Below are 25,673 nucleotides of genomic sequence, written 5' to 3' on the forward strand. Positions count from 1 at the left end.
ACCAAATGGCAGTTGCTGAAGGTAATCTCCTGGAGTAATGAAGCATGCGGAGTCTCTCGCTGTTGTCGGGCAGATGAAAGAAGGACACTGAGGACTAGCTCTTCCTCCTCTTCTTTGGAAGGTGCCACATGGGCTCCACTCAGCAGTGGGCCTACAATGCTAACTGCTGAATGGTAATCAGATGTATGGTACTGTCTATCTTAGCAGTTTAGCAGGGGAGAGGAGAAAGACGTACTGCATGTGCTGTCTGCCACCCATACCTAACACATTGACATAAGCACTGGGCTTCTAGCTGCCTTCTGTGAAGGGCAGTTTTAACCCCCCTCCCTATATACACACCCAACATCCCATTAGAAACATGTATTTAGTGCCATTTATTTACATTGTGCCTTACAAACAGGAAATACTGCCTCCCCTAAGAGCTTGCAGTCTGAATACAATAAACCTAGGACAATCATTTGGGAGACAGGTGTTGTAGTTATTAGGGAAGGCAAGGAAAGCAGAGCCTGTTGGATGGAGATTAGGTAACTGTTTCCAGAGTAAAGGCCAATTTATGTGATGCACAAAGTGTCCAGGTTGGGAGAAGTAAAGCCCAAGGAGACTGGAGTGAAAGAACAAAAGTGGGAGGCTACTGATACATGGAAGACCAAAATGTAGATGTACTTTATGTACTTCCTCCAGTGCACTACAAAAGGCCTGGACTGATGAGCTAAGGTACGAAGCCAGTAGATAGACTTGAAAAACGGGTACCATGCCCTGAGTGGAAAACTGCTTGTTAACAGAACTCTAGCCAGACTGGGAGAGGAAAGAAAGAGTGAGAAGCAGTAAGCTTGGACATCAGAGAGCAACGTACATAAGAGATGACCAAAGCACACACGGGTTGAATAATGGGGACTCTGAGTAAAGGAGGTGGGTTTATGAGATAGGAAAGAAGCAGCAACAAGAAGACTTTGTAAAGTGAGCCCACAAAGATTGGTGGCCATGCTCATTTAGAAGGGAAATGTAGTCTTTTTTTTTTTTTAATTTTAAGGAAGGATGGGCTCTAGCTGAGAGAAAGATGGACTTTAAACTGCAAGAAATCTGCCTAGTTGTCAGACTTCAGAATTTCTGCATAAGTATCATGAGACCAGGGAAGGGACCAATGTGCCAATGAAGGCCATGTTGGAATTAAAGAGACTAGATGAATATGAAAGTTAGACCCCTTGGCATTGGCAGACAGGTAGGAAGCTGTACTGGAGATTGGGGGTGGGAGTGGGGGAGAGAGAGTAAAGGCAGGAAAGAGACTAATTTCTGGGTAATCTAAATGTAATATTGGACTGTCATTCCTTATGAGGCCTTTATGTTAGAGGTAGATGACCAATAATTGGAACGGTATGTATATGCACTATGAAACAAAAATATCAAAAGTTATCTAGTCTGTCAAGCAAATAATCAGAAACACACATTCTCCTGAAATCAAATATAGCCACAAAGTTTGCTTCAAGCTGTCTTACCGGGGGGGAAAAACTAAAATTTTCATTTTAAAATTGTAGGTACACAAGAAGGATTCTGGCTTTTGGCGAGATTTTGGCTTTGGAATGACTTGTCAATATAGGACAGATTTCCTGACAGTAGGTAAGATGGATTTATGTGTTTTTCTGTTAATTTTGGTGAGGGGAGTTCAAAAGCTCATCTATTACTCTCTACGGTCTTCTGTAATTTCAACGAATTAAAACGTTAATTTCTTACTGACTGGAGAGCTCAGGAAATGGAAAATTTCTGCTTTGACTGGTTTTAGGGTGTTATTCAAAGCTATGGCTACACTGTAGCCTTCTTCCGGAAAAACTTATGCAAATGAAGTGTGGCGTGGAATATTGCCATGCTTCATTTGCATAATTAATTAGTGGCTGATTTTGTGCAAGAGGCTTTTGCACAAAAGGGAGCTGTGTAGATGGCTCCTTTTTGCACAAAACCCCCGTCTTGCACAAAAGCAGTGGCTAATTAATTATGCAGATGAAGCATGGCAATATTCCATGCCTTGCTTCATTTGCATAAGCTTTTCAGGAAGAAGGCTACAGTATAGCCGTAGCCCAAGTGTTTTAACAATGTATAAATGTCAATAACATTACACTAATAGCATTAAAGATATGGAAGTAAAATATCTTACTTCTTGCAAACATGTTACTTTGACAGTCAATTCACCAAGCATTTGAAATGTGTAGTACCTATTAATCTGTTATTAAAAAAGCCATTATTTCCTCTTAATATGCACTTTTATAAGTATTAAATGGCGACATTAATATTGTTGTTGTTTAAAGTGTGATATATACTCTGGCACCCTCTTGTGGCTCAGTGTTAGAACTGAGCAAGGTTTTATGATTTTATTTTGAAAATAGCTTTCCTCTTAGGCTACATCTACACTATGGGGCTACGTCTAGACTACATTCCTTTTTTGGAAAAGGGATGTAAATTAGACATACCGCAATTGCTAATGAAGCGGGGATTTAAATCTCCCATGCTTCATTAGCATAAAAATGGCTGCCGCTTTTTTTCGGCATGGAGCTTTGCTGGAGAAAAACGCCAGTCGAGATGCTGATCTTTCAAAAAATAAAGCCTTTTCCGAAAGATCCCTTATCCCTCTTGAAATAAGGGATAAGGGATCTTTCGGAAAAGGCTTTATTTTTCGAAAGAGCAAAGTCTAGACTGGCGCTTTTCTCCGATAAAGCTCCGTGCCGAAAAAAAGCGGCAGCCATTTTTATGCTAATGAAGCATGGGAGATTTAAATCCCCGCTTCATTAGCAATTGCGGTATGTCTAATTTACATCCCTTTTCCGAAAAAGGGATGTAGTCTAGACATAGCCTGGCAGTTTTGCGGAAAATGAAATGCAAATGAAGTGCTCATATGCAAATCTCATTTGCATATTCTCTTCCAATCCTTTTTGCAGAAGAGGTTTTGTGGAAAAAAGCGCAGTGTACATGGGGCCGTTTTTTTTTTTTTTGGGGGGGGGGGGAAAACCCTTTTGCACAAGATCCCTCATTCCTAAAATAATGAGGTTTACAGGATCTTGCACAAAACAGTTTTTTTCCTAAAAATGTCCCCGTCTACACCGCGCTTTTTTTTTGTGTGTGCAAAAACCTCTTTCACAAAAAGGATTGGAAGAGAATATGCAAATAAGAGTGCGAGATTTTTAAATGAACGCATCATTTGCATTTCGTCTTCCGCAAAACTGCCATAGTGTAGACGTAGTCTCAGTGTCAGTCATGATTGATTGATTGTGGTAAATCACCAAGAAAATCTCGTACTTGGCCTCATGCTTCGTCTGTGTATCTATATCTATATCTCTCTATTTATATAGCTATAGACAGGGCTCAACAATTAATGTAATCTCCTCGCCCATGGCTGGTGAGCAGGGCTGGCGAGCGGGGCTTGCCGCGGCTTGGCGAGCCCTGGATATAGATACATGCAAATTTTAAACCAAACTGATTTCTAATAGCAGTGCTGTTGCTTTGTTTGTTGAGTATTGGATGATACAGAGAATATATAATTCTAGCTTTTCGCATCTGCATATTGGCTCAGTAGTGTGCTTTTGGCTGGAAACGTGACTGAATGTATTTCTTTTATTAAGAGATTCTCAAACTGGTGCATTGGTTACTTGTTTGTGGTCCATAGAGTTGGATGGTCACATGATGCTTGATCACCTATTTGCAGTTGCTAAAAGTTAGAGAGTGGTAACCCCTTAGTAGTTTTCACGAGGACAGCTGCAGTAGCTATCCCAGATGTTATACACAATGGGTGTGTTTAGACTGGCAAGATTTTGTGCAAAAGAGGACGCTTTTGTGCAAAAACTTGCCAGCTGTCTACACTGGCCGCTTGAATTTGCGCTAAAGCACTGATGTTCTAATGTAAGAATTTAGTGCTTCTTGCGCAAATACTTTGCCGCTCCCACTCAGGGATAAGCCTCCTTGCGCAAGAATACTTGCGCAAGAGGGACAGTGTAGACAGGGAAGAATTGTTTTGCGCAAAAAAGCCCTGATGGCTAAAATGGCGATTGGGGCTTTCTTGCGCAAAATCTCGTCTACACTAGCCATGGATGCTTTTGCGCAAAAGCATCCTTGCCAATCTAGACGCTCTTTTGCGGAAATACTTTTAACAGAAAAACTTTTCTGTTAAAAGTATTTCCGCAAAATCATGCCAGTCCAGACGTAGCCAATGTGAATGGACCACATTATGCCAGTTTGAAGTCTTGCTGTCATCTATGTGATGCCAGGAATCTGCGTTCAGTGGTGAAAGCAATTTCCACTGCCACATGGCATGTTTTGAGTTACTCCACAACTATGGCATGTGCTGTTGGTATTTGCTGTAAAAGTGTCATGAAGTGACATTTCAGGTGGTAAATATCTACAGCAGATGGTAGAATATTGTTTGGGGGGGTTTATGTGAGAGCCCATTTTTCATTCTGTAAAACTAATACTTTCTCATGTGCCTATTTGTGCTACTATAGGGGGATTTGACTTGGAAGTGAAAGGCTGGGGTGGAGAGGATGTTCACCTATACAGGAAGTACTTGCATGGAGACCTTATTGTGATCCGGACCCCAGTCCCAGGCCTGTTTCACCTCTGGCATGAGAAGCATTGTGCTGACGAGCTGACTCCAGAGCAATACCGCATGTGTATCCAGTCTAAAGCCATGAATGAAGCATCCCACTCGCACCTTGGAATGCTAGTCTTCAGGGGGGAGATTGAGACCCATCTCCGTAAACAGGCCTATAGGACTAATAGTGAAGCAATAGATTAAAAGGACTCTTAATGCAAGACTGAAGACTTTAAACTCACAATGAACCAGCATCATTCAACAGCCTTAATTCAGCTTACAAATTCAGTGCCTCTCTTTCAGTGAAGAAAAGTATAACTTCTTTGGTATTGTGTTTCCTACATATCTCACCAATTCAGGCACTTGATATAAGAACTTTTGAAAAACAATATTTCAATAAAAGTTTCTACAGTATTAACTTTATGGAAAAATATAGCAGCAGAATGTATGTCCTAATACTTTTCCACCTCCTGTTGATAATTTTTTCATATTTGCATTATTGTAAGTAAGGATTGCATTAAGTGGACAATACTGTCTTGTGGACTAGGTATTGTTACACTCTGTCTTGCTCACTGCACTGTAATTTTTAAAAGATACTATACTTATACATTCCAGGATAAAAATTAAACACACATGACCATGAAACTCATTGGAAAATGTACACAAGAGTTTAGTTAGTATGTTAATTAGGTTGCTGATTTCACAGCAATAATTTGCTAATGGAATTCACTTTATTAACAGTCATCCATATAATTCCCATTACTGAAGAATTTATAGGAAAAAGGGACATATGAAAATCTCTTAAAGGGGAATTCTAGAACAGTTAATATTTTATATCAATGCAAAAATAAGCTGGACATGTACCATTTGCTTATCCTAGCTACAGGCCAAAAAAAAGTTCCTTTTGCATATTTCAGGATATACAAAGACAAGCAGTTTAAATAAAAGCGGGTCACTTGTCTCCTGTTGCTTCATATTGTATGACTAGATGCATCATTTTTAATATCCTTTGTTTTCAGATGAATGTTGAGCTCACTAATTTAGTGGGGAGAATGGGGGATTTGCATGTGCAGTCCCCACATATTTAGAAATTATTTGAAAACCACTCACTAAATCAGCTAATTCTGGATCTGTTTTTAGTTTCAGACACTGAAGGGCAAGTAGAGATTAAAATATGTGACTTGTGGATGCAAAATGAGCTGTGTAAAATAGTTCTATTCACTGATCCTTTTTTACATGTACATAAAATTTGCCTTTATGTAACTTATTGTGGAGAACAGTGTACTGTATTGTGTTTAAAGAGGGGAGAATGTAATGCAGGATGTCTTACAATTGGTATTCCCTCTCCGATGAATGAATAAATGAATATTTCTCCATTTTAGCACTTTTACAAACTGTTTTATTAAGTTATTATGAAAAGGGAAGAAATATTTGACATGCTGGGTAATCTTATTAATATCTATGTGAGATCAAATAAAGCCCAAACAGTCTTGGCAAATTCACAATTGCCAGCATAGAGTGAAGGTCCATGCTGGGTGACAGCAATTCAAAAATGGTGCTAGCCTGCCCAGAAAGAGAGGAAGTGCGGGATGGAGGAATTGGAATAGTGGGACTTTTTGCATTTGACTTCCAAGGCCCAGAAGTTGTCCCGTGAGAGTATTCCTAGAGGCCCCACAACTCAGCAGCAATGCAAAGGACCATGGGCTGTCTTCCCAGAATGCCATACGCATCTCACTCCCGCTGTGCATACACAATGATGTGATTTGGAAGAGGACATGATGACAATGTGCTCTCAATTAGAGTACCAGCTACTGTGCATCAGTTGAGTGTGAACTAAACCCCTTGTAAACAAGCCCTAAGAGCCCTCGGTGAGTCAAACTGATTTCTCAATATTGGCGTGACGGATCAGGGGTTCTTCATCTGGGAATTACAACCCACAGCAGCACCGTGCTGTACAGGGAGAGAGAAAATGTTGACAACTATGAACGAAACCCCCGTGGGTTCTACAGTGTTTGGTCTGCTTCTATGTTGCTGTTACTTGTAATGCAGTAGTTGCTAGGAGCCCCAGTCATAGACCAGGACCCTATCATGCTAGGCACTTTACAGAAACACAACAAAGAGATGGGCTCTACTCCAAAGAGCTTCTAGTCTGCATACGAGACTAGAGACAGCTGATGGACGGTGACAGATGGTGAGAGTACAGTGCACCAACGGGATAATGTCTAAATAGACCAGACACAGTGGGGAAGGAGAGAACACTTACACAGCAAAAAACTAGCCTGCAGCAGCAAGTGTCCACAACCAGGTTGGCTGACTTGGGCTTGTGGAGCTGGCACTGCAGGGCTAAAAGCAGCACATGTTTGAGCTGGGTAGAGCCCCGCTTGAGCAATCTGATAAGGAAAGAGCATCTGGGAGTCCTAGCTTGAGCCTGTACCAGACTATTTACACTGCTCCTCCATAGTGTCAGCTCTGTGAGCCTGAGTCTGTTACCCTGAACTATGACACCCTGGTTGGTTATTTTTTTCTGTGTAGATGTTCACCACCTACCACCGCATGAGTGTTTCAGGCAGAGTAAAATGACAGGGCCAAATTCAGGTCAGGCTCTGAGCAAATGCAAGGAATTCTAGAAGCATAGCAGTTTGGAAGACAGAAGAGGTTCTAGAGAGTTTTTCCATAAGGTCAAGTTGTTCTCCATCCTGCTCTCTCTTCTGACCTGCTTTCTCGTCTTCCCTCCCCTTTCTTCTTTCCCTCTCCTCAATTTCCACCTTCTCTCCCTATAGCCACTCATTCTTATAGACTGGGACGCTTCGCTCTCAATTGGCCTTTCGTCTCAGAGGGGTAGCCGTGTTAGTGTGTAACTTTAGAAACAATGAGCAGTCTTGTGGCTTCTTAGGCTATGTCTAGACTGCAAGCCTCTTTCGAAAGAGAGCGTCCAGACTGCACACGGAACTTTCGAAAAAGCAAGCCGCTTTTTCGAAAGAAAGCAGCAAGTGAGTCTGGATGCTCTCTTTCTAAAAAGCCCTGTTTGCTTTCAAGAACGCCTTTTTTCGAAAGTGATAGAGATGTAGCCGTGTTAGTCTGGTGTAGCTGAAACAAAATACAGGACTATGTAGCACTTTAAAGACTAACAAGATGGTTTATTAGATGATGAGCTTTCGTGGGCCAGACCCACTTCCTCAGATCAAATAGTGGAAGAAAATAGTCACAACCATATATACCAAAGGATACAATTTAAAAAAATGAACACACATGAAAAGGACAAATCACATTACAGAACAGAAGGGGGATTTGGGGGGGGGGGGGAGAAAGGAAGGTGAATGCCAGTGAGTTAATGATATTAGAGGTGGGGAAGGGGAAATGTCTGTGAGTTAATAGAATTAGACTTAACAAAGACCCCGGCTATCTTACACATTACAAAGATAGCTTCCCCAATTATCACCTCTAATTCTATTAACTCACAGACATTTCCCCTTCCCCACCTCTAATATCATTAACTCACTGGCATTCACCTTCCTTTCTTCCCCCCCCCCCCCCCAAATCCCCCTTCTGTTCTGTAATGTGATTTGTCCTTTTCATGTGTGTTCATTTTTTTAAATTGTATCCTTTGGTATATATGGTTGTGACAATTTTCTTCCACTATTTGATCTGAGGAAGTGGGTCTGGCCCACGAAAGCTCATCATCTAATAAACCATCTTGTTAGTCTTTAAAGTGCTACATAGTCCTGTATTTTTTTTTGAAAGAGCACTTTCGAAAAAAGGCGTTCTTCCTCGTGGAATTAGGTTTACCGCCGTCGAAAGAAAAGCCGCGTTCTTTCGATTTAATTTCTAAAGAACGCGGCTGCAGTCTAGACGCAGGTGAAGTTTTTTCAAAAAAAGGCTACTTTTTTCGAAAAAACCCCTGAGTCTGGACACAGCCTCAGAGGCTAATACATGTATTAGCTCAGAGGTGGGGAACCTTTTGGGTCATGAGCCACTGACCCACAGAAAAATCAGTCGGAGGCCACACACAAGTCAGAAGCAAAACAAAACCCCCAAGCCCTCACTGACATGGCCCCTGTCTGAGAAGGAGAAAGACACTCCCCACATTCTCCTGCCACACCAGAGCCTAGGGGGGCCCAGCCTGGTAGATGTGTGCTCCAGCCTTATGGTGGGGCAGCAGGGAAACTGAAGCACCAGCATGGGCTCCCTAATTTGGGGGAAACCCTGAGCCTCAGGGGCCGGATCCAGGCAAGTCGAGGGCTACATCTGGTCCTTGGACCTGAGATACCCCACCCTGTATTAGGTCAGGAGCTTCCTTGGGTAAAACCCATTTCACCAGATGAGTTGGAGTGGAAGCTCCAGGCTCTCTGAAGAACTCTTCCTGGCTCTCCAGTTAGGAGTAAAAGGCACTTTGGGGCGGTGGCCGGGGCAGACACGAGCAGAGGTTGGAGCCTGCTAGTTGCTGGTAAGAGAGCTGCAGTCAAGCATGCTTCTTGGTTTTTGTCATTTTAATGCCTCTAAAACCTGATGGAATTCTATGCCTGTCAGGGATACCTTGGTAGGGATTCGGCTTATGAACTTCATGGTATGTATGCTGATTCTCTTTTCTGGCTTCCTATTATTTTGCGTAAGAATCTTTCTTGTCAAAATGCAGGGATCAAGAATAATCCATGGCAAAGTGTAAGGGTCCAGATGGATGTATCCCTATCACAACTGCATTACATCTCTATCTAAGAGCGTATCAGTCTTCTGCCGGGCCTTAAATTAGTAAAGCAACACTGGGACATCCATTGTCATCATAAAATGAGATCTCAACTTACTCCAGTTCCTTGAACCACTTGAGTGGTTTTTACATTAAGCAAATGTTCTGCTAATGGCAATAGGATCCTATTCCTATCCTCTCACTGCAGACATACCCTATATTGCATGATAGACTAGCTGCTCTTTCAGACTCTAGATTGATGGATGTGAGCTTCTCCAGAAGATAGGAAATCTATTCAAAAATTCCACTGGAACTATTGTGGTGGCATTTTTAAATCTGTCAGGGATATATCAGGGTAACTCAGAGACTGAGGCACTGGTGCCCTTTAACCAAAATTATATGTCCTGTACTCGGGACTCCTGACAACTGGAAAGATTGCTCTGCACATTGAGAGTATGTGGATAGTAGTTGCTGTACTTTATTATCTCCAAGCAGCTAGGCTTTTCCTACCCCTTTGAACTTATAGATCTCTTTGGTAATAAGAGGCTATTTTGTTATATGCCGGAAAATACGGTAAGTAAGACGACTTTTTATACTAAAAAACATCCCCCAAAATCGAGGGTCGTATTATACGCTGGGTATAAACATACAGGCAGTCCCCGACTTGCAGGTACGAACGGGGCTTTTCTCGCCCCGGAGGACACGGACTGCGGCACCTCGCGGTCCCGCCGCCCGTATACTCCGGGGTGAGAAAAGCTGCTCCGCATCTCCCTGGTCTGCAGACCAGGAAGACGCGGAGCAAAGCCGCGGAGGGGCTCCGGCAGCGGGGCAGCCCAGGCACGCCTGGGATGCCTCGCTGCCCGAGCCCCTCCGCGGCTTTGCAAAGCCTCGGGGGAAGCCGGCAGCGGGACAGCCCAGACGCGCCGCGGCTTTCCCGCTGCCGGCGTCCTCAGAGGCTTTGCTCCCGGTGTCCCTGGTCTGCTGGAGACGGTCCCCAGCAGACCAGGGGCACCGGGAGCAAAGCTGAAGCGGCGGCGGACCAGCTGGGACGCAAAGACCCAGCAGACCAGCTAGTGCGCCCCCACCCCAGCAGACCAGGCTTTTGTTGTGGACCCTGGGGCAGAGCAGCTGGGGCGCTGCCGGTTGGCCTCTTAAGGGGGGGTAGTCTTATACGGCGAGTATAGGCGAAAACCTATGTTTTAACTAGAAAATTAGGGGGTCGTCGTATACGCCCAGTCGCCTTATACGCCGGAAAATACGGTACCTTTTGGAGACACATCTGCCCACAGCTAAAGTTTTGTGTTTACACCTTAGCCTTGTACAGCCAACAAAGTGGGGGAGGGAGCTGTATTTTAATTCTCCTCCTGCCTCGTGCATTATTCTAATCATTTACATCTGTGCCAATAAGTCCCAGACACTGGGGCTGCACAGGTGCCTGAAAAGGTGAATCAGGAGGGAAGAACCTGACTTGAGTCGGAGGTCAGAGAATGCTTTCGGGAGTAGCTCCCATTTAGTTCAGTTGCAGGTATTAAGAACCTCTGAACCATGGAGCCTCTAGCAGGCCTGGCCAAAGAGTTTGCGGGGCCCAAGGTGGCACACTGTCGTTGGCTGCACCGTGTGACCGAGCGGTGAATGAGCAGCCGGGTGGGCGGGTGCCAGGCAGCACAGGCCCCTGAAGGCACGGGGCCAAATGCAACTGCCTTGCTCTAAGGCCGGCCATGGCTCTTCTTGAGTAAGAAGGCAGTGTGGACGGGGAACAGGGGTTTCTTGCACAAGAGAGCATCCACACTGCCATAGATGCTCTTGCGCAAAAGCACGTGGCAGCGTGGATGCACTCTTGTGGAAGACCTTTTGCACAAGAACTCTTGCGCAAAACAGTTCTTGCATAAGAAGCCTGCAGTGTAGACATAGCCATAGAGAATAAAATCCATGGGTGATTGTGGAGCATGTGACTTTCCCTTCCTGGGGAACCACTGAGTAGGAATAATCTCTCAGGTGAGTGATCTCGCTGGTGATTATTCTATAAACAGTAGTCATCTCCTAACTTTTGTTGGATCTTTATAAAGAAAATGGCAACACTACACTTTGGGATCCAAGTTTAATAAGATAGAACTGCCCAAATTCCATGCTCAGAATACATGCATAAATGCACAGTCTCTCCCTTTTCCTTGAGGTGTCAAGCTATTTGGACTTCAGTGTTTGGGCCCTAAATATGCTGATATTTGACGGGAAACTTAACACGTGCTTCAGAAATACTAGATGCTTGAAACAACACAAAGGTCAGTTATAACCTTTCTTTTAAGGAATAGGGAATATGAAAATGTTCTTTAGTGTAGAAATGGACCAAATTAGTTTCCTCATTTTGAGATTAGATGCTTCACAGAAATGGGTATGAGTGCTTGGAACTGAGTATTTTTAGAATGTGCATTTTAAAACAAACATTCAAAAGCTATTTAAATACAAATCAATAAGAGGTAATAGAATCACCACAGGGTGAGGAAATGAATACTCTGAATTGATTCCCTTTGTGGGTAAGTAGTTGGCTATTCTTAAACTTAGTTTTCAGTTGTTTTAAATGTAATTAATTTAAAGATTTTTGGGATTCATACATAACGTAACATGACGCAAAGATCATTTGGAAACCTGTGTATTAAATTTATTTGATTAAATGTCTCATTGCAATTTGTATTAAGATTTCATTTATAAAGGATTAATAAAAATGAGATGTTTTGATGTATGATTAATTGTGATAGTCTAACCAATCAACAGAACTTTATAATCATGGTGCTAAACCAATTACTTGAAGCACTAGTAATAAACTAACACTTTTTCATTTGTTTTAAAAGGGAACTAAACTCATGCATTTTTTAAAAACTAAAGTCATGTGGAAGGAAAAGAAAGCTGCTCATTATTTTGATTTTTTTCACAATTTCCACCTCCTTTACTTTTATTGCCTTTATTCTACTTAGGTTTTTTTCAAGTTTTGTCAATAACATCAGCTCTGCTTCCTCACTGATACATCAATATATACAAATCATTTTAAGTATTCCCGTGGCAACGATTTTAAAAATAGCGGTTGGAATGTTTTTCATTCTCTGAGCGAATGTAAAGAATCTGATAGATCTGTACGCCTATGATCTAGCACAAGAAAGTCTCATTGCCTTATCTATGGAAATTAAAGGTCCCAGACAGCAAATAAAATAAATGCATTCTAGTTATGTATTATTGTCCTGTTTTCACCCGAGCTTATTCTCTTTTCTCCCTGACTTGTGCAGTCCTTCAGTTGAGTGCAGACAATCTGGGTCAGATCACTAGTGCAAAATAAATCTAAATGAAGATTACAGAAGGCAAGGAAGTGGTTACGCCTATTAGCAGTCTCACTAATCTAAAAGTATTGAATCTAATTAAATTACCAGGTCTATTTCTGTAACTGTGTAATGCAGCGACTTGAAGAAACATGAATCGCATGAATTCCATAGAGTGGCACAAAAAGGTGTCTCTGGAGCTATTAAAATCCTGTACTAGTTACATAGTAAAACTCATCAGTGCTGTATAAAGATTCATAAACATTTAATAACCCAACAAATAATTAATTCGTCTTGCTATCTATAATATGCAGAATGGTCGGATTTATATTACACTAAAGCTGGATGAATAAAGTGACAATTTAGTTTGTTATAGTCTTTCCATTTTAAGAGTGTCCACAAGCAAATTACAACTTTCCAACTCTAGAACGTTGTGGCAAGCCCTGCTGTTTTGTTGTGACTGGTCATATAAAAGGGCATGATATTATTTCTGTTCTTTGAATGGAAGAGCATTACCCATCAGGTTTGAAGTGTGAAGCAAGTTACAACATTGACTTCAGGGAGCATATGAATATGCACACTTAAAATCCATCTGTGACAGTGTTGATGTTAATAAAAAGCTCAGTTGAAGAGTGTATGGAAGCCAAACATGAAAGTAGTGTAAACACATCAAAAGCACTCATTTACAAATTCACACATACTTAAATTTTTTATTGCTTGCCAAGCATTAGTTGACAGAGAATCTTTACTTCTTCTGATCTTTTCTTATCCACAATTGTCACCTGATCCTGTAGTTATTTGCATATACAACACTCACTAAAGCCTTTTAATATAATTATATGGTTTTATTTTTTCTTTCAAAGTGAACAGGTTTAAATGCCCTGATGAGAGTTCTGTTCCCAATATGACTAATGTAATCATAACCAAACAACCTACAACTGAAAAGTACTGATAATGTGTATCTGCAGTTTGTCTTAAGTGAGCTTTCTCTCTCGTCAAGGATTTTCCTGTCCAATGTTTCTGTTTCTTTGTATTCAACAAATGAAGTGTTTGAGTAACTGATTTTAAATTAATAAACTTAGGTTGGATAGAAGAGGCCCTGAATATTGCCTACAATGATAGAAATCTACATTCTTGTTGCTTGATACCCACGCTGTATAATTTACTTTGGAACACTGTTTAAAACAAGAAGTGTTGGTTTTTTTTAATAAGACAAGGTGGGTGAGGTGTTTTTTGCAAGAAGAAATTGAGTTCCTTTATAAATCCTAATGTCCTAAGTAAAGATTAGCCAGTAAAATAATTTCATGCATTGAAGAAGGAAGTCAGTGATAACACACAGTAAAGATAAAAATTAATTATGAAACCACATTAAGGTTCCCAATCCTCCAGGATTGGCCTGGAGTCTCCCAGACTCAGCAACAATGAACACAATCCTGGATATTTTAAGAAACTGAGGTTGCATTATGCAGGGGGGGGGGGGGAGGGAGAGGAATCTCCCAGAATAACTTCAGTGAGAGTTGGCAACCATAAACGGCATGTAAATCATTTAAATTGCAAGATCATTAGGGCTGATGGTTCCCAAATTACATGTCCTGATTTAAGGAATCTGGTCTATTTTTTAAGTTGCTTAAATGTTATAGAAAATGAGATTGAGGTAATGAGCTTCTCTCTGCTAAGTAACCAGTGTGCATTGCAGTAGGCTACACAATATTCCACTAGGTGAGATCCATTACAGAGAATTTTGTCTTAACAAATGTAGTTGTAGCATGAAGGTAGGAAGCCTCTTGACACCAATGGAGCGAGCATGGTAAGTGGAGAAGAGAGGTTGATTGGAGCAGCCCAAAATAAAACTTTTCTTAGCAAAAGGAAAATAAAGTAATGTTGTATTTCAGCTTTCCAGAGCACTAGGGCAGATCTTCAGCTAGTATAAGGCAGCACAACTTTATTGGTTTTGCACTGATTTACACCAGCAGAGGAGCTGGTCCCTGGAGTGCAGGCAGAGTCTAGGCCTTCCTCTCCCACAGGGGGGGGAGAGAGAGAGAAAGGGAGCAGTTGCCTAGGGGTTCCCAGACATCACTGCTGTGGCTGGAACCCTAGGCTCTTCCAATTACTACCAGCACCAGCTGGAACGTTCCTCTGGAGGCTCTAGGTGGAGGGGCAGCGCTGAGGGCTGGCTGCCCCCAGCCCTGCCTCTTCTGCCCAAACTCCACCCTTTCCAGGAGTGTGGTGCCAACCATTCCCTCCCTGCTTAGGGGCCCAGCAAGACTGTTGGCTCCCCTGTCTCTCAGCATTAAAAGGGTGCCTTGTGTCAGCCTGGTCAGCTTCTTTGGCACTGGGCCTCCCTTTCTGGAAAGCCTGTGTAAAAGGCTGGGATTAGGAAAAGAAACTCAGGTGTCTGGTATTCACCTGGACAGTCCTGTATTTTCGCCTCCTGTCCAGTAAAAAAATTCAGAGACTACAGGACACCTAAAATGTCCAGTATTCTCTGATTTTTTTTTCCCCATCCAAGAGGCGAATATGCCGGGCACCTGGCAACCCTATAAACACTCAGCACCCGGCCTCCTCCCCTCCAGCCTCCCTTTCTCCCCAGCCCCCATGCTTACCTGGTTCCGCAAGGCTGCTGGCACAAAATAGCTGCCACCAAGGCTTCCCCTGGTTTTTAGTGCTCAACCTCTCCCCTGTGCCTATCCCTGCCCTCACTCCTAAGGGGGACATGCTGTTTTACTGTTGTGGGTTTTTTTGCTTAATAAGTCTTGGAGTCCCTTTTTTTTCCCTCTTGCTCAACAACTTTGGTCTCCTCTGCCCCCATGCTTACCTGGTTCCCCAAAGCTGCTGGCACAAAATAGCTGCCACCAAGGCTTCCCCTGGTTTTTAGTGCTCAACTTCTCCCCTGTGCCTATCCCTGCCCTCACTCCTAAGGGGGACATGCTGTTTTACTGTTGTGTTTTTTTGTTTGTTTGTTTTTTTCCTTAATAAGTCTTGGAGTCCCCTTTTTTTTTTCTCTTGCTCAACAACTTTGGTCTCCCCAACCCTTATTTTTCCTTTAATAGAATTTTTCCCTGTGTTTTTTTTTGGGGGGGGAAGGCTCTGTATTTTTGCTTCAACCATCTGGCAACCCTACTCAGGATTCAGGCAGCACTGCATGGGCCTGCAATTTTGGCACTGGCCCACTGATTGCTTATTACCACACCTGTAATTATTTGCATTAATGAGGTTTGAGCTGGCTGGCTCTGGATCACAGGAGCTGTGAGGTAGTGGTTGATTGCTTCCACAGCTGGCTGTTCCTCTGGATGCTGTTGGCAAAAAGAAGCAAAGTCTTCATCAGGTAAGGTAGAATCATTCCCTTTGAGTAAAGAGAAGTACCCTGAACAAATACTTCCTTATTAAAACAAGGAAATGGTGTTAAAGTTCTTTGTGAGACTTTGGTTCCAAGCAGTATAAAGGGACATCTTTTATTCACTTAAAAAGCCATAATTATCAGTCTTATCTTGTCCATGATGCATCTAACTGTAAAGCTGCACCTGTTTAAATGTAAAGTGTGATTTTTAATGGAACTAGTTCAATTGCTGCAAAAGATTATGTGAACACTTCCATATCCATTTAAACCTACTCTGGTTTACCTTTAATCATTTAGGGATAGGCTTATGCTAAACTGAAATCAGCCACTTTTAGATCAAAAAATGCCCACAGAGCTATTCAGGATAAACCAGTTTATAAACTTGAGTGGAGACAAAGCTATAAACCAATAACATGGGACTGCTTTCAAAGGGCGTGTTTTTTTTTAACCTTAGTAACATCTCCACTGCTTTTTGAAATGTGTGATGCCTTTCTTTTTATTCTGGTTCCTATAAACTATCTCACTGCAATAAAAGTATATAAAAATTATGAGGACATGTTTTGCAGCAATTTTCAGATCTGGTATATGAACTATCACTGTTCACAGTCGGACCACAATCAGCAAAATACAGCCAAAGAAAGACTTTATCTGGGACTGTTACTCCACTAATGCTGCCCAATCGTGCATCAAAATGTCTTTAGAAATAGTGATTCCTCTTCCTTGTTGTTGCACAGCCATCAGATGTTTGTTTATGACTTCTTTATAGCCTCTGATCTTTGTGGTGGCCGTCTTGCTACTTCATGTGTCCACACGGTGGCATGTTTGTTCTTTCCTTTGTCCTGGGATGTCTTGTGCTTTTTGCTTGTAACAAATGCCTCTGTTAAATGTCTCTAATGGAAGATGCATTAAAATCTCCAGGGGCTTAGCTTAGTTGCCATACAATGATCTTAATGTACCGAGGGTGCACTCCCGCTTGCTCTCACTGCAACCAGGTCCTTCTGGCTTCGATGGCCGGAGGATCGTCTGTTTGTTGCTGTTCTGTATTTGGCTGTGGACAACCTAGGTAGAGTCCCACAAACTTGCTGATATCTGCTTTATATCGGTGGGTACCCACGCTCACAGATGTGGCTGTGGCTCTCGGGGGCTCAGTTTTGTGGCTATGGATGTGGCTGCGAATAAAATTTTGTATCTAGAAGCCTGCAGATTTGTAGGTAACCACTTTGGATTTGTGGGTCTCTGCATCCATGAGAGCTGGGTTTAGGGGGGCCCACAGACTTGCTGGGGCCCTGGCTATGGTGTAGGGGAGGCAGGGTCTCGGGTAAAAGGGGGTGGGGCTAGGGTCAGCCAGCTCTCAGCACTGCCCTAAGCATGCTGTGCCACGGCCCCTCCCCTGCAGCCAGCCCTCAGAGAAGCCTGGAGTGTACTGACAGTGATTTGTATGGTCCAGGGCTCCGGCTGCTGCTGCTGCTGCTCCTGCAATAGCAGCTGGGGGCTCTGGTCCAGTTTGAATCACTAGGCCCTGGGACAACTGCTCCCTTTGCCACCCTTCCCCTGCACACTCTTGTTGGCGAGCTTGGCAGGGCTCAACAGTTTGCTTTGCCACAGACTCCCTGTGTCCCTCTGGGCACATCACTCAGTCTCTCTGGGCCTCAGTGCCCTCATCTGTACAATGGGGGTTGTAGCATTGCCTTGCCACACAGGGAAGTTGTGGAGATAGATACGTTGAAGAACGTGAGGCACTCAGATACTGTGGTGATAGTGCAGAACCTAGGCTACCACCAGCAAATTGCTAAGATTTTCTTATGTCCTTTCTTGTGGCATGTTAATCAATCCCCCATGATGGGAAAGGACATGCCTCCTTTAGGGGGGAGTGTTGGCAGCTACAGGTACAAATTCTCTAATTATTTTATGTAGCCCTTGGCAGTGTGTCATTTTATTTAATGATTCTAAGATGGTGTAGTGGATGTTGGATTCCTGTGCAATTTCTCAGACTTTGACTCCCTTAGAGAACTGATGGGCAGGATTCCCTGGGATGCTTACATGAAGGGGAAAGGAGTCCAGGAAATCTGGTAACATTTTAAAGAAGCAGATCTGGAGGAGTGATTATTCCCCTTTATTCGGCTCTTGTGAGGCCACGTGTGGAGTATTTTGTCCAGTTCTGGGCCCCCTACAATAGAAAGGATGTGGACGCATTGGAGAGGGTCCGGTGGACAGTCACCAAAATGATTAGGGGGCTGGAGCACATGACCTATGAGGAGAGACTAAGAGACTTTGGGTTTGTTTAGTCTGCAGAAGAGAAGGGGGGAGGTCGGGTAGATAGCAGCCTTCAACTTCCTGAAGGGAAGTTCCAAAGAGGATGGAGAGAGGCTGTTCACAGTAGTGACAGATGGTAGAACAAGGAGCAATGGTCTCAAGTTATAGTGGGGGAGGTCTAGGTTGGATATTAGGAAAAACTATTTCACTGGGATGGGTTACCTAGGGAGGTGGTGGAATCTCCATCCCTCAAGGTTTTTAAGTCTCAGCTTGACAAAGCCCTGTCTGGGTTGATTTAGTTGGGGTTGGTGCTGCCTTGGGCAGGGGGCTGGACTTGATGACCTCCTGAGGTCTCTTCTAGCTCTAGGATTCTCTACTGGGAGCCTACAGGAGGGATGAAGCAAGAAAACATGGGTTATTCAGACAACTCTGCTTGTTTGGGGGTCTGTGGATTTTGAAAAACTTCAGGAATATTCTTCAATTTATTCCAGACAAATCCTTGAACACATTTGTGGCTGTAGTAGAATTTAAGGCTTTCGCCATTCCCAGTATCCTCTCCTCAGCTGTGGTAGGGCAAGAACTGATGCAGTAAGCTAGTGCATAAGCTAGGCTCTGAACTCTAGGGTTCGCAGGTTAACTCCTGACTACTAAAATGTAGGCTACCAATGAATAGCGATGTGGGGATTTTATCCTAGTGTAGGTGGCAGAACCTGCTTGGGCTAAGCTAATATGCACAGGGCAGAAAAGAAGCGTGTTCCCACGGAAAGATTGCACAGTCTGTCTCAGCCTGTGGGATTTGTCACTTGAACTCACATCCATTAAAAGTGAAAAATAGCATCTCTCCATTTCTCTAGTTTTGTAGCCTCGCTAGTGAGAAACAGAGCAACAAAATACCGCCACGGTGTTCCAGGTGTGAAGCTTGTCTACCACACCTGTCTTCCTTTCCCCTCCCTGTAATTTAACTACAGTCTCACTCTGGCTGTGTCAGCGAGAAAGGGGTCAAAAAGCAATCTTCCTTAGCATGGTTTTAATTGTGATGTTGAAATTTTAAAAAACGGCTTCCGTTCTTCCCATGACGTTTTGTAGCTACATCAGTCCGGGCTGTCTTGGCTTTTGGTATGAACCCGATGGTCTCATGTGTGAGGATCAGATGTGCCTTCACCAGATCTTTAGTGAGTTTTGTGCTCATGGAAGCCATGTTAACTGCTGGGGCTTCAGTCACAGACAAGGCTGCCATTTGGGGTCTGTAGTGAAGAAGGGTGGAGTCTTCAAATATACCAAACATTTCCCCAAATCGTACCAAATAATACAGCTCCAGTGGTGGAGTAGGGGCTCCTGGAGTGGATGTGCACAGTAACAAGGCCAAAGCAATGATGTTTCCCAAGCCACCACAGCCCTCTCCCCAGGATTGGCACCTCCAGAGCTAGTCCTCAGTCTTGCCTTCCTCCATGGCACCCCAAACCAGCTCCTCAGCATGCCTCTTCCTCACAAAAGTGTCCCCAGGGCCAGCTCTGAGTCCTCAGCATCCCCCTTTCCCCACATGGTTTGCGCAGGGAGCTCTGAGGAGACAGCCCTGCCAGTTGGCAGCAGTAGCACCTGAGATCCTCAACTGCTGCGGTTCTCTATGGGCAGGGGAAGGAGACTCACCCGCTTGGCCTCCTGCTTCCTCCAAGGTACCAGCAGCACTACTAGACATGGGACATAATTTTACTGAATGTGTTGGGTCTAAAAGGGACGGCCCTCCTTGCGGTGCCCTGATCACAATAAGCTTCCCTTGCTTCCTTCAGGTGCTTCCAACTCTTAGCTGTGATTGAATACATTGAAATGAGCTTACTTTTGTCTCCATCTCTGTGGCCCAGCTAGTGAGTTGGTACCTAATGCTGCTGGAATGGCTAGAAAAAAAAACCCCTCTTCAACACCTGACTGAAAGCCTCTTGAAATTAGCTTCCACCAGCTTCAATGGGGTTTAGGACCAGGCATTTCAGAAGCATGAATTGTACCTCTGCTCCTCGCTCTGCCTCCCACTTCAATCCTTAGGGATAGTGTTATGATATTTATGAATGTCCGTTGGGCACTGGTCTGAGACGACCAACCCATTTCCCTCGCAAGGCTTTTTATTGCTTGGCTCAACCTGAGCATGGTTAGGAGAGTGATCCCAAAGGAATTTTACCATCTGTCAGGAAAATATGGATTTTATTGTGAGGGAATGATGCATCCTTTAAGGAGAACTAATATGCAGTTTCAAGCTTGGCCAAATAGTTTCTCTATTAACACAGCAAACTGTGCAAATAAAAACATGGCACTGAAGAATTGTGGGGAAATGCTTGTGCAAAGAATGCCTAGAGAAACTGAAAAAAGCCAGGAAATTCAGGGCTAATCCTGAAATTGTAGTAGCTGTAGGCAAGGCATATGTCATAATATTTTCTGAAATGGGTCAGTTTAAGTAGAGAAGTCCTTCCATTTTCCACTGCAAGAAATGATCTATAGTCTAGTAGAAAATCCATGGAATGCCATAATTTATCTCCCACCCCCAAACTCAGATCTGGTTAATGATTTCCCTGAGAGATGTGAATAGATTACCTTGTCGAAATCATAGGTTTGTTCTGAGAATGGATTAAAGAGAAAGGGACGACAGTGCTGTTTAAGTACAGAAAGTGGTGCCTCTGCTTTATCATTATTTTTCAAAGAAAGAAATATAAAAGGTGTAAAAATGGATTGTAATGGGAGTAGACGCTTCCTGTACAACTCCTGTTCCATGTATTAGCCTCTGTTGGGGGACTCTGTCGTTTATTGCAACATCCTGGAGTGGGGAATTTCAGTTTCCTAGATGTGTGCTTTCTGCAGTGTGTGACTTTAGTAAGCAAAGTCTTAATTGTGCCTCAGTGTGTTCTAATAAGCTAAACTACATTCTATTTAAGTTTCAATGTTCCTATTCAAGTTTATGGGCAATGCATTGTAGCAAATGATTTTCTATTCTCCAACTATGCCAGAAGTGTGTAGGACAGCAGCTTATGAAAAGAACAGGGACAGGATGGAGGATACATCACAGGTTCCTCCCACCCCCAGGCTCTAATTGGGTGTCCGTGGGCAGGATCAATGTATTTGGCGGACACACAGGCCCTTTTACCCAGCCCTGATCTAGCATGTTAATATGGCAAGTTTAGAAATATTGGCCCTACTGGAAAAGTCCATCTCTATGTTCAAATCTCATCTCCTCATTCTCATTCTCACTCACATGAAGGATCCAGAGTTTTGGTTTGGCCTTGTATCCATTCATTTATTATTAATGCTGCAATATTGCCTTCAAATCCTGTAATGTAGAATCATGACAGGATTGTTCTTAGATGTTGTGCCATTATTGACTGGCAAATTTTGGTTTGGAATGTATCCCTTTAAATAGTTTTGGGTCTCTATGTATTTGTCTTGTGAAAGATTTTTACAAAGCTTAAGAGCAATAGAACTTGTTTCGATTTTTTTTTTTTATGTTAGTAACACGAGTAAGGAACATTTCTTCATTCCATATCTGGTAAGCATCCTAAGAAAATTCTTGTAGATCAGTTGCAAATGTATCTCCATTGGTTTAGTGTTTGGATATCTGCAGTGCATGTCAAATATAGATTTTTCTCTAGCTTTGTGGATTTCTTCCTTCCTGTTGTAAATGGGGCACAAAAGAACTATGTGCAATTTGTACATTGCATGCAAATCATATGTTTCCTGTCCTTTATACTTGGCTCTCAAATATCTTTTTTCATGTTGCATTGCCATAAGCCATGTTGAGAAAATGGTCAGATTTGTTTGTTTACCCTCCCATGTTCAGAAGAAGAATCCGATTTCAATTACTACTGCAATGTAGTGTTAGAAATGCTTACACAAGTGTTTTTTCCTTTTAAGGAGCTGACTCACCCCGCAGAGAGATCTTGGTTTCAAACTGTGCCCTCAAAATTACTGCCGAGCCTTTGCAGAACGGTACCTAGAGATTTTATTTCTGTTCTGAGACCATCTCTGAGTGGTTGTGTGAATGAAGTGTCAAGAAAAGAGGCTTTCAACTTGGAAAGTTTCGTGAATTGCTTTTCCCAATGTGATGCATTGTAAGGGCAATGGGCTAGAAGATCTACTGAGATGTGCAGCCAGTTATCTCTACCTTCGCAGTAATACATGTGGGAGGAAGAATTTGAAAACAACCATTGTTAAAGTCTGGCTGCTCACTGAGCTAGAAATTCTTCCTAGATAGCCTGCACTAATGCTTTAAGATTAACTATTTCTGCAATTTAATTTTATGGCAGTGATTATCTTGCTGTCCACACAGTTGTATTTTATGGCTCTCTATGGCCATTAGCAACAGTAGGGTTCTGTACTCTGCACATGCTTTTCTGATGATCTGGACAGTGTAAGAACACTCAGTCTTGAAAAACAGACGTTCAGCTGTATTTCAGATGGCTGAAAGGAAAGGTCTGTGGTCTTAGTCTGTTATAAAGAATTATTGATCCTCATGAGGAGAAGATCCTCATGAGGAGAACATGCATATCAGTTGGGTCAGTTGACTAGCAAAGTGAATTTTGCTGCATGGGGGTTGCTTGCTGATACAGTTTTGCCCCTTAGAGATGATTACTTTGATAAATCAAGTTGTTACTTGTATTGCTCAAAAACATCTTCCTGGCATTGCATTATTGCTTGGCGTATTCACATTGAATTTAATGGTAGTAAACGCCTGGAAGGCAACTCTATGGTTTTATGCCAGGGTAGCCAATAATTTTTGGGAGGGCACTTCACCAATGCTGGTAGTGGTTGTGGGCCAATCCCAGAATGGGCGTGGCCTTAGGTAGAAGGGGTGGGGCTTCTGGTGGAAGAGGCAGTTCCCTCTGGCAGCACACATGGGCGGGGGGGGAGGGACGGGAGAGACTTTGCACGCTCCCTCATGGGACAGCAGAGCACAAGAGGTCTCTCTCTCTCTTCCCCCCACTCCCACTCTGCCAGAGCACACATCACCTAGAGGGAACCGCCAGCCATTTTGAACAGCTAGCAGTTCAGGGACGCATGGCGCCAGAGGGGTAGGGGGAGGAGACTGTGCACTCTCCCACCCTTGGTCTCAATTGGCCTGGGCTGGAATCACAGCTCAGCAGGCACATCAAACGGCTTAGTGGGCTGGATCTTGCCCACCCCTGGTTTATGTCCATGTCTGTATGGAGTAAAATAGTTTATTGTTAATGATGGGAAGGGGCATAATTGGAAGTATATAATCAGTATGTAATATGCATATTCATAATGAGGATGAACTGACCATCAGGAAAACACTTGCAATTTTGTTCCTTTAATTTCTGCTAAATGGTATCTTCTCCACCCAGCTATAATGGGAACGGTTTGTTGAGCGTCATAATCTCTGAAAGTTGCATTGCTCTGCTCTGCAAAGCCACTATGACAGTTTTGTTGTCAATACAATCCACTCTGAGCATTTGAGGTTGCCACAAATCAACCCCATCAGTTAGCCAGCTCTTTCCCCCAGGGTGGGATTGTGGGGCTATGGCATTGATAATTGGCTGGTGTCTTTGGATAATGAAGCAGTATGGATAGGGCATGGGAGTGCAAATGCGGAGACTTGGATTCACGTTCTTGGCTTGTGTGACTTTGGGCAGGTCACTTCTCTCTGTCTCATTTTCTACATTTGTAAAATAGAGACTCTAGCCAGTGAAGAAGGAAAACATTCTGCAAAGACATTAGGAACAAGAGGAGACCAAGAACAGGGTAGGCAGGGCCAGCCTTCAGGAAAAGTTCCCTGAGTTAATTTATCTTTTGGCACCCCTGACCCTCATGGGGGTGGGCCCCCCTCTGCCCAGGTCACCATGTGCTTCCCACTCCCCTTTTGGGCTTCCCGATGCTGAACTGTGCTCTCTTCCCCCTCCCTCCCCAAGCTTGCATACCACTCTGTACCTCAGCTTTTGCTCGTTAGTGGCTGCTGACCTGGATGCATATCCATGGTCTGGCTGCTCACTCCTTACTCTGTGCTGTGTAGCTGTGGGGGCTGATGGAAGGGGACAGAGGAGTAATGAGAGGGTCCTCTGAATTCAGGTCACTTTGCCCATGAGGGTTGTGTATGGGGAAGACAGGAGAGCAGCAGCTCCTGATGTCTCTCACCACAGCTCAGATGGACAAAGTGGACTTGGCTATAGGGAACCTTGACATTGCTCCTTGGTCCCTCTCTTACTGGCCGCAGGGGCGCATGAAGGAAAGGGGTGTGTGTGTGTGTGTGTGTGTGTGTGTGTGTGTAAGTAAGTGTATAGCTGTGTCTCACTGCTGGCTCTCCCACGTGTTCCTCTGCCAGAAGAAAGCAGGAAGACATCTGGGCACCCCCCTATTCACCATTCCCCAGGAGCAGTTTCTGACCCTATGCTAGCTGCTTCATGGTACCCCCATGACTACTAGGCACCCCAAGTAGCCACAGGTCTGGCCCACCTCTTAGGCTGGCCCTGAGGGTGGACCCATTCCTCAGTGAAGGAGGAAAACAGTAACAGGAAATGTGGGAATGCCGGAAATGCTCAATGGCTTTAGGTTTTCATCAAAAACGTTAGCAGCCTTTGGACATCTCTCATTGTGAATGCCAGGGAAAGTGAGCCAGAATCAGAGGCTAAAACAGGGAGGCTGTGTCTACACTGGCCACTTATTCCAGAAAATCAGCCGCTTTTCCGGAAAAACTTGCCAGCTGTCTACACTGGCCCCTTGAATTTCCGGAAAAGCACTGACGATCTACTGTAAAATCATCAGTGCTTTTCTGGAAAAACTATGCTGCTCCCGTTCGGGCAAAAGTCCTTTTCCGGAAAACTGTTCTGGAAAAGGGCCAGTGTAGATAGCACAGTAGTCTTTTTCGCAAAAAAGCCCCAATCGTGAAAATGGCGATCGGGGCTTTTTTGTGGAAAAGCGCGTCTACATTTGCACGGATGCTTTTCCAGAAGAGCATCCTGCCAATGTAGACGTGCTTTTTCCGGAAATACTGTTCCGTTTTAAGCATTTCCGGAAAAGGATGCCAGTGTAGACATAGCCGAAAAGAACAATTCAAAAATTACTTAGATAAGTCAGATGTCATGTCACCAGGGCCTGATTAAATGCACCCTAAAATACTCAAGGAGCTGACTGAGGAGCTATCTGAGTCATTAGCTTTTATCTTTGAAAAGTCCTGGAATATGGGAGAGATTCCGGAAGACTGGAAAAGGGCAAATATAGTGCCTATATATATAAAAGGGGAATAAGTGCCACCCAGAGAATTACAGACCAGTCAGCTTAACTTCTGTGCCAGTAAAGAGAATGGAGGACATAATTAAGTAATCAGTTTACAAACACCTAGAAGATAATAAGGCACTAAGTAACAGCATGAATTTGTTAAGTACAAGTCATGTTAAACCAATGTAATAGCTTTCTTTGACAGGGTAACAAGTTGTGTGGATGTTGGGGAATGAAAAATGTGCTATATCTTGACTTAAGTAAGACTTAAACAAACTTGGGAAATGCAGCCTCAGTGAAGCTACTAGAAAGTGGGTG

General features: G+C 43.5%; 1 protein-coding gene across 5 annotated transcripts in view; it reads left to right on the plus strand.

Moving 5' to 3' along the window:
• Nucleotides 1-5,951, plus strand: part of CSGALNACT2 (chondroitin sulfate N-acetylgalactosaminyltransferase 2) — a 70,961-nt gene extending 65,010 nt beyond the window's left edge. For all 5 annotated transcript variants that reach the window (XM_075934776.2, XM_075934778.2, XM_075934777.2 and 2 more), the window contains 2 exons: nt 1,533-1,614; nt 4,482-5,951. In XM_075934776.2, the coding sequence (XP_075790891.1) occupies nt 1,533-1,614; nt 4,482-4,774 (375 nt within the window). In that variant the 3' untranslated portion in view covers nt 4,775-5,951. The remainder of the gene's footprint in view (nt 1-1,532; nt 1,615-4,481) is intronic.
• Nucleotides 5,952-25,673: the final 19,722 nt, after the last annotated feature.

The sequence above is a fragment of the Pelodiscus sinensis genome, chromosome 8 (genome assembly GCF_052426305.1).
Source record: "Pelodiscus sinensis isolate ZL-2025 chromosome 8, ASM5242630v1, whole genome shotgun sequence".
NCBI classification, from domain to species: domain Eukaryota; kingdom Metazoa; phylum Chordata; order Testudines; family Trionychidae; genus Pelodiscus; species Pelodiscus sinensis.